At 46.9% G+C, this 9990-nt stretch overlaps 1 protein-coding gene across 1 annotated transcript; it reads left to right on the forward strand.

Moving 5' to 3' along the window:
- The first annotated feature begins 2231 nt into the window (after positions 1-2231).
- LOC147958579 (F-box protein At5g49610-like) lies at positions 2232-4174 on the forward strand. Its single transcript, XM_087536615.1, has 2 exons — positions 2232-2539; positions 2620-4174. Exons 1-2 carry the CDS (start codon positions 2378-2380, stop codon positions 3823-3825), a joined length of 1368 nt encoding a protein of 455 aa, XP_087392741.1. The 5' UTR covers positions 2232-2377; the 3' UTR covers positions 3826-4174.
- Positions 4175-9990: the final 5816 nt, after the last annotated feature.

Below are 9990 nucleotides of genomic sequence, written 5' to 3' on the forward strand. Positions count from 1 at the left end.
CTGCTAGCTTGCAAATCTTAACTTTGATCTTAAAAAGTAAGCTGGCATGTTGCCGCCTGGTTATGTATCCTGTCTAGATCCGCCTTAAAACTTGTAATAGGGCAGTTAAACCTTGCTTTCCGTCTATGGCAGCTACTCTCCGGTTGCCGCCGAGCGCTGTTAACAGTTTTATGTTGGTTGGCTTTGCCTTGGCTTTATATAAAGTTGGGTGGGGCGAAACCCATTTTGGTTCAAAAAAACACATGGTTGGACGACTCGTGACCCGAATTTTAAGGAAATCAGTCTGATGACGCCTATCAGCTGCCTTTATTTTCGGGAAAAGCTTTGTGGTCACCCGACAGATCTTTCATCGCCCATCCGCCTCCTCACGCTTGCGACGCGTGTCCTCGTGGGACCAGCTCGTTCTTATCCTCACGCCAACGTCCACGCCTCCCATTCATGAAGCTTCTCGATGGAATCGTTTTCTTCTCCTTTCGTCCACCCCGTCTGCTTCCATCTCCCCCACTCTCTCTCCTTGAGCCGGCGCTGCTCATCCACCTCTCTCATCTCCTCTCTCCTCCTTACTATGCTGCTGCATCGGGGACACGCCTCATGCATGGGACACGCCTTGTTGGCCAGATCCATGGCATGCCTACTTCAAGGCTCCCGCGTCGCAGGCTAGGCCCTGGATGCTACATGCGTGTGTTACTCACCATCGAGGTTTGGAGGAAATTCACTACATGATACTACAAGTGCTTCAGGCAGAATTTTCACAACAAAGTATTGTTGCAGGAATACGGAGAAGAGGTCGTGTTGTAATTTTTGAAACAAGGGTCTTGTTGCAGGAATACATAGAAGATTTTTTTTGCAACAATGGTCTTGTTGCAGGAATGCATAGATGAGGCCGGAGATGTTGTTGCAATTTTTGCAACACGGATCTTATTGCAGGAATCTAGGGAAGAGGCCGGAGATGTTCTTGCAATTTTTGCAACAATGATCTTGTTGCAGGAATACGACAAAGGGAACAAGGATTACTTGCCCCTGCGCGCCGGCAGCAGCTGATTTTTTGCGGTGGTTTGGGGCGGCATCATGCTGGGTGCAGCTCTGTCAGGGACGGTGAACAGGGAGTCTGTTTCTGAAACAAAGCCATTGTTGCGAGAATTAAAGAGGGGTCAGCTGGCGCGAGGTGGTTACATCGAACGGCTGTTAGCGCTCTGATCCAACGGTTGTCCAACCGACGGATCATTATAACGCGTCCGCCGGCCGACGCGTAGCGCCGCCCTTTATTTTTCCATCTGAAAGGTTCAATTAGTTTTTAAGGGTGTCTCGGAACTTCAAGTGCTCCTAACATTTGAAGGGCGGACCCAGAACATATCAGAACTACTCCCTCCGTCCCATAATATAAAAGCGTTTTTTACATTAGTCTCATAATAAAAGAACGTTTTTGACACTACACTAATGTACGTTACAGCATATACGGACTTACACAGGTTACAAAGAAAGCTTAGTTTCCTGTATGAAACTTATATTAGTCTTCCATTGATGGTACCAAACAGTCTGCCGCTATACAAGCCTACTGTCATATGCTACGTACTAAGGTACCTTCAAATTTGTATCTCGTCACTTTAACTCATGCACCTCTGGTGTGTCTGCAATTCTTGTTTTGATTGAGCTGTATCCTCCCATTTCTGGCGTATGCCCAGTCCTCGCTGCAGATCGCCAAACACCTCAATGCTTACTGCTAGTCTGCTACTGGAATTATGCTGCATGCCTGCATCCGAACTTCTCTACATTGCGTGGCAATGAAGCTCTGTTCTCCTGAATAGTTGCACCTCTATTTTTATTTTTAACTAAAAGATGAATGTGTGCTATGACCATTGGAACAGTTCATCAATTTTCATAGGCCAGATCAGATTAGTCGCCGTGATGCATATGGAGAGAACACCCCCGACATCCTCACATGGGAACACTGACAACAGACCACATCTGTGACCTCCAAGCAGTAGCTGCCGACTGATCTCTTGCTCATTATCCAGATGCGAGCCTCGCGGGGCTGCACATTCTTCAAATCAGATTCACGATTCATGGATTCTTCAGTTCATTTGTTCAGCTTTTCATGAATACTGAAGCTTAGAAGAAGACATTACGTTTTTTTCTTTTTGAGAAAAAGAAGAAGACATATCAGAGTTGGGCTTTCTGATAACTGAAAGACATATCAGCTTTCCGATGGCTCAGTTGGGCCGACCAAACAAGCCCACGACTCTTTCTTCTCGCGAACGAGTGACCACACAAGTCCAACGCCGCCGCCGCTCCCTGCTACATTCCCCCTACCAAACCCTCGCTCCACCAGACGACCTGTGCGGCCTGCCGGCGACAACGCTCGAGCAGCCGAGCCGCAATGCCTCCAGGAGGAGGAGGAGGAGGAGGAACGGGCGAACAAAGATTCGGGAAGGACCACCCACCGGCGACTGGCCACGAGTGCCGCGACGAGGAGGCCCCATCCCGTTCGCCGCCGACGCCGTTGCTGCCTTACCTCGCCGTCACTCCCGTCGCCTCTCAGGTGTGTTCCTCGCCTCTTCTGCTCTTTGATCCGTGAAATCGATCCGTGACCTAAATGAAATGTCTTTACCACATCTTTAGAACAAGAAGATGAGGCGGGAGGATGAGCAGCAGGGGGAGGAGGAGGAGACCCCGGCGAGCTTCTTCCCGGAGGACGTTCTCGTGGAGATCCTGTCGCGGGTGCCCTACGTCTCGCTCTTCCACTTCAAGTGCGTGTCCAAACAATGGCTAGCCCTCTGCTCTGCCCCCGACGTCCGCAAGAGGTCGCCGCAGACCTTGTCTGGTTTCTTCTACTTCAATTTCGGCTGGCGTTTCCACAATTTGTCCGGGAAAAGTCCCCCCATCGTCAACCCCAATCTCCGTTTCCTCCGCGGCAGCTATAAATTTTTCAGCATCCAACAGTGCAGCACCAGCCTTCTCCTTTGCAAATGCTGGAGATCCCGCCGTCCTAGGCAATACAGTTGGAATTCTGTCCCAAATCCAGGACCCGGGCAATGTTTCAAATGGCCTGAGGCTAAGGAGTTTGATTATGTTGTCTGTAATCCTGCTACTCATGAGTGGACGGTGTTGCCTCCTATAGAATTGCCTGACGACCTTTCGTGTTTCAGCCTAGGCAAATACTTCTTGAGCTTTGACCCGGCCACCCCGTCCCGCTTTGTGGTGTTTGTGTCCCTGGACACATATTATGAATATGGCCTGTCCGCGGCCATGATCTACTCATCAGAAACTGGAGGGTGGACTTCCATGCAGAGTCAGCACAATGATAGCAGTGCATATTGGGTTAGTGATTCAGAAAGCACCTTCCTAAATGGCATTATGTATTTCCCTACTCGATCTTCGTCAATAGTCACAGTGGACATGAAAAGGAATGCTTGGGGGGAAATTGAAATGCCACCTGGCATGCCAAACAGCTATGGTTGTGCTTCCATTGGGCAGTCACAGGGACGTCTGCATGTTTGGCAAGAGGATCAAGATGGTTGCCAACTCTCTATTTGGGTTCTTGAGAATTATGATAGTGGACAGTGGACCCTAAAGTGTACCATTAACTGTTTTGAACTGTTTGGAAGGGATTGTTGCAAAAACGTTGAGTACTACTCGATGTTTGCAATTCATGCAGAATGTGATTTGATTTTCCTTACTGATGGAAATGCCAAGATATTATCATATAACATGGATAATCAGAAAGTCTATGTTATCTGCGCTTCTGAAGATTTCTTCAAAGGTCTGCCACGCCGCCTACTGCCTTATGTACCCTGTTTTGCAGAATGGACATCAAATGGTCAGTGAACGCTTAATATACTTGGTATGGCACTAGTGTCTTAGTAAACATGAGTTGTGGGGTATATGCCGAATCTTCTAGTTGAAGCTGTGTGATGGATAAAGCAGACATGCGCTTCAATTTGTATTTTTTTTCTTTTCATTTAGTATCTAGGCGCATGTGCATACCCTTCTTTTTCTTTGAGAAATGTTTGAGTCATCAAGAATTTGTAACCAACCCTCCAATGGGAATGTTTAGTTCTAAGAATGAACTTAGTCATTGATCTATTTGCTTCCATGTAATAATTATGGATGTTGCTCTTTTAGCTCCTATGGGGCAAATGTGAAACAATATATTATATATGCTTGAAATGTTTAATTTCCTGCAAGCAAAATCTTTATTATGCAATTTGCTATCAACCATTGCTAAATATTGATCTTGCCCTGATTTTATGCATTAGGAGGATTTATTTGTTATCTCCTTCTGGATTGGCTTTTCAATGTAAGGTACAGCATATGCAGAGGGTATAAAGAAGGCTTAATTTCCTTTATGAAACTTACATGGTTTTCCATTGATGGTATCAAACAATCTGCAGCTTTACACACCTACTGGAGAATATAGTTCACTCAGTCATAGTTAACATATGCTTGTGTTTCCAATTCTTGTTTTGTTTGAAATGTTCCCATAACCCTTTTGTTTGTGTTCATTGATTCTGGTTAGACTGTTGAATTTGGATTTTCTGGATCAACAACGGCAGGATGAGAACCAGCCCTCCTAGGGACGGTTCAGCTCCTAGACCTGCGGTAAAATAAAAAAGAAACTGGTTCAATCTTGCCAAACTGGAACAATCTTGGATCTGGTTATCCTTGTTTATGCCGGACAGCAGCAGGTGGTATGTAATACATATTGAAATCTCTAAAAAGACTTATAGGAGTATTTAGGAGTGGAGAGAGTAGAACTGGGATGCATGGATTTTAACATTAACAGGTCAAAGTACTCAAATTCATCGAGTCTGCAAAATCCAACATGCTCTTAAAACATCGGAATGCCAGTTGAAACTACTGAAATCTCCCGCATGTTCTGGATACGATTGTAATGATCTGGCCTCTCTCTCTTTCTTTTTCTCCAGTGCAAATTATTTATCCCGAACTAGTCCTGGTTTACATTTTATCATGACTGGATCAAGTTTGTAGTTATTCTTGAAATTACAATGAACTTAATAACAAATTGTCAAATTCCTCAATAAATACGTGATTCAGTTTTGTTAGGGAGTTTTTTTTTTTGCGAGACTACTTCCAATCTAGCGACGACTACAAACATTGAAGCGAGTCTAAGGCGCGCCGCCGTTATCAGCCCTCCCTCCCTAGAGTCGGGCAAAATTTGATGTAGTAGACAGTCGGGAAGTCGCCGTGCTAAGGCCCTATAGGACCAGCGCACTAGAACAGCAACCGTCGCCGTTGAAGAGAAGTTTAGATCGGAAGGATCCAACCTGTAGACACACGAACAGACACGGACAAAGCGGATCCATGTGGATCCACCAAAGACAAACGTCGACCGAATCCCGTGAGATCCACCAGAGATAAATCTCCACACGCCCTCCGATAACGCTAGAAGCACCATCGGGACGGGGCTAGGCGAGGAGAATCTTATTCCATCTTTAGAGAGTTGCCGCCGACTCATCTCTCTAAGTAGGACATAAACTCTAAGAAAGCTCAAAAAAGTATCAAAAAAATCAAGCCCTCCCACCGGCAAGGGGCCGAGATCCATCACGCCTCCATGGTCCTAAGACCAGAGGAGACGAGGTAGACCGGCACGGAACCGACGGGAGACAGGAGGAACCCTAGCGCGGCGGCTAGGTACCAGCATTATGGTCAGTAGTCGTTTCTAGTTTTGTTAGGGAGTTAACTATACTAAAAGGAGGGCTAGGGGGCTAGAGGGAATTTGTTTCAAATCAGATAGCTTGGAGTGCTAAACATTACTTACCTTCGACCTAGATCTCCTCCGCACTGCTGCCTCGGCCTCCCTCCTCTACCCATCCGCCGGCCTTGTCGACAGTCATACGAGCGTGGACACGTCCCTTTCGTGTTTCTTAGGACATGTTCGGTAGTTGGCCAGCTTTCGGATTTACTAAATTTGCGTTGGAGCTGGGTCGAACGGTTCTGCTCCAGGAAGCTAGCTTCTTGAATCTAAGGAGCTACGTACAAAAGGCTAGAGCAGGGTTTCGAGCCATCCCAGAAATAGGGAAACCGGGAGGTAGCCTAGATTACGGTTGAATTCCATCGCCAAGTGATTCGAGGAGTCACGTACTGGTTTTTTTTACGAATTCTCGCCAAACTTTATTCATTCAAGAACAAGCGACATAGATATAAGATTTGGATTATGAGGGTTGCCCAACCAAACATGTCTACCTAGTCCTAGAGTACAAGCAAAGTTGACGAGATTATGAGTCTTGTAATTGTGGTTTCTAAGTTCATGAATAAACGAGTATGAATTAAAACTATTACACCGAAGCATTATTTCATGTATAAGGGCAGCGTTGGGACCTCCTGTCCCTCTGTTAATGTCATTGACCACTTCTTGACAATCCGAGGCCACACATATGTTGGTTGTCGCAAGATCTCCTGCCAATGCCAACACTTCCCTGCAAGCATAAGTCTCGAGCATCACCGGATCCGTGATTCCCTGAAAAACAACCGTCGATGAATCCAGATATAGGCCGTCCTGGTCCCGGCATATCACTGCAGCAGCCCCTCCATGCCGAGACCTGGCCACTGCTCCGTCCACATTAATCTTTGCCTTGCCATTTGGAGGTGGAAGCCACCTTTTCTGCTGTGTAGGTGCTGCTCTTTGTGTTATTTGATGCTCCTTCCTAGCATATAACTGCCCAGCTCATCAATGTAATTGTTCACAAAGGATGTGGTATGTTGTGGACTTTGAAAAATTGATTCATATATAGCCTTCCTCCTTGCAAACCATATAGACCATAGTGTAATTACCAGCTGCGTGAAGCTTGCGTGGTCTAGGGATTCATTCAACTGGAATAACCAAATCCGTGCGTTAGCTTCCAAGTTCTCACACATTTGGGAAACAAGTGCCTCATCTGATAGAGCCCACACGCAGCGTGACATCGTGCACGACACCAGTGCATGTCTCCATGAATCAACGCAGCCGCATAGCGGACATGTAGCCTGTACCGCCATGTTTCGCCTCTGCAAAGTGTCCGTCGTTGGTAGCGAGTGGTGAGCAAGCCTCCAAAGGAAGATCCTGACCTTCGACGACACCTTTAATTTCCATAACGAACACCATGATTTTTTTCTCTTGTTCACCATTAGAGGATCCACTCCTTCCTTCGAGCCACTCCTCCCTCTGTAACTTGGTTTTTTGAAGGAATCTATAGGCCGAACTAACACTGAAATTTCCTTTCTTCTCCGGGTGCCATGCCCAGAAGTCTAGTATGTTGCGAGTGCAAATAGGGATTTTTAATATGGCATTGGCATCAATTGGAAGGAAAACATTGCGGATCAGGTTCTCATTCCATTACGTTGTCGCCGGGATCAAGAGCTCTGACACATACCTTGGAGGATTCGCCACTAGCGACGCGATCGGTCGTGGTGTCATCTCCTTCGTTATCCAGTTGTCAGCCCAAATATCTGTCGTTTGCCCATTACCAATCCGCCTTATGATGCCTTGCTGTAATAAATCTCTTCCTTCCAAGATAGCACACCAAATTTGTGAGGGTCTAGTCCCTAACTCCGCATTAAGGATTGACTTGTCCGGATAGTAAACAACTTTTAGAATTCTTGCACTCAGGCTTGCTGGTTCCTGGAGAAGCCTCCATGCTTGTCTAGCAAGCAAAGCCAAATTAAAAATCTCGAGATCCCTAAAGCCAAGGTCTCCCAAATGCTTTGTCCGAGTCATCACGTCCCAAGAAACCCAAGTCGGCTTGCGCTCACCTTGCTTACATCCTCACCAGAATTTCCTGATAATAGACTTGATGTGATCACACAATCCCCTCGGGAGCTTGAAGCATGACATAGAGTAAACCAGGATGGCTTGGGCTACTGACTTAATGAGAACATCTTTGTCGCCAGCTGAAAGGCATTTGCTCATCCAACCCTTTACCTTGTCCCACACCCTATCACTTAAATATTTGAACGTCCCCTTTTTTGAGTGACCCACATCAGTTGGCATACCCAAGTATCTGTCGCTCAGAGATTCATTGTGAACCTGCAAAAATCCCTTGATAGCATCACACACTATCTCGGGGCAGCCCTTACTGAAAAAGATTGATGATTTTTCTTTGTTTATTCTCTGTCTCGATGCCATGCAGTAAGTATTCAATAGGTTTGAAACTTCCTCTGCTCCATTAACACTTGCCCTGAAAAACAGCAGGCTATCATCCACGAATAAAAGATGACTCACCGCCGGCGCCACCTTAATGCCGCTGAGCTGGGATGATTCATTCTGGGAATTTAACAGGCACGAACGGCCCTCCGCTGCTACCAAGAAAAGGTAAGGAAAGATTGGATCTCCCTGTCGTATACCTCTTGTGGGTTTAAACTCTTCTGACTTCACACCATTAAACATGACAAAAAAAGATACTGAGCTCACCATATTCATCACCACAGTCACCCAAGGAGTCACGTACTGGTTCACTACTTCTCTCTCCCCTCTGCTCATGTGTCCGACTGGGCCTTAAGGCCACCTTACCTGTTGAACCGGCTGGGCACCAGCCTGTTGGGGAACATAGTAATTTCAAAAAAAAATCCTACGCACACGCAAGATCATGGTGATGCATAACAACGAGAGGGGAGAGTGTTGTCTACGTACCCTCGTAGACCGTAAGCGGAAGCGTTATAACAACGCGGTTGATGTAGTCGTACGTCTTCACGATCGAACAATCCTCAGTACGGAACGTACGGCACCTCCGCGTTCAGCACAGGTTCAGCTCGGTGACATCCCACGAACTCATGATCCAGTAGAGCTTCCGGGAAGAGCTTCGTCAGCACGACTGCATGGTGACGGTGATGATGATGCTACCGACGCAGGGCTTCACCTAAGCACCGCTACGATATGACCGAGGTGGATTATGGTGGAGGGGGGCACCGCACACGGCTAAGAGATCAACAGATCAATTGTTGTGTCTTTGGGGTGCCCCCTGCCCCCGTATATAAAGGGGGTAGGAGGAGACGGCCGGCCAAGGGAGAGGCACGCCCAAGGGGGGGCAATCCTACTCCAAGTAGGTTTGTCCCCCCCCTTTCCTATTCCAAGAAGGAGAAGGAGGAAGGAGGAGGTGGAGAGAAGGAAGGAGAGGGGGGCCGCCGCCCCTTCCCCTTGCCCAATTCAGATTGGGGCAAGGGGGCCGCGCACCACCTTCTGGCTGCCCTCTCTCTTCTCCACTAAGGCCCAATAGCTTCCCGGGGGGGGGGGGGTTCCGGTAACCTCCGGTACTCCGGTATATGTCTGAAACTTCCCGGAACCCTTCTGGTGTCCGAACATAGTCATCCAATATATCGATCTTTACGTCTCGGCCATTTTGAGTCTCCTCGTCATGTCCGTGATCATATCCGGGACTCCTAACTACCTTCGGTACATCAAAACACAAAAACTCATAATACCGATCGTCACAGAACTTTAAGCGTGCGGACCCTACATGTTCGAGAACTATGTAGACATGACCGAGACTTGTCTCCGATCAATAACCAATAGCGGAACCTGGATGCTCATATTGGTTCCTACATATTTTACGAAGATCTTTATCGGTCAAACCGCATAACAACATACGTTGTTCCCTTTGTCATCGGTATCTCAATACCTAGTTCAATCTCGTTACCGGCAAGTCTCTTTACTCGTTCCGTAATGCAACATCCCACAACTAACTCATTAGTCACATTGCTTGCAAGGCTTAAAGTGATGTGCATTATCGAGAGGGCCCAGAGATACCTCTCCGACAATCGGAGTGACAAATCCTAATCTTGATCTATGCCAACTCAACAAGTACCATCGGAGACACCTGTAGAGCACCTTTATAATCACCCAGTTACATTGTGACGTTTGGTAGCACACAAGGTGTTCCTCCGGTAATTAGGAGTTGCATAATCTCATAGTCATAGGAACATGTATAAGTCATGAAGAAAGCAATAGCAGTAAACTAAACGATCAAGTGCTAAGCTAATGGAATGGGTCATGTCAAT

Source organism: Triticum urartu, chromosome 7A (genome assembly GCF_056163025.1).
Source record: "Triticum urartu cultivar PI428250 chromosome 7A, HENAU_Tu73, whole genome shotgun sequence".
Classification (NCBI taxonomy): Eukaryota; Viridiplantae; Streptophyta; class Magnoliopsida; order Poales; family Poaceae; genus Triticum; species Triticum urartu.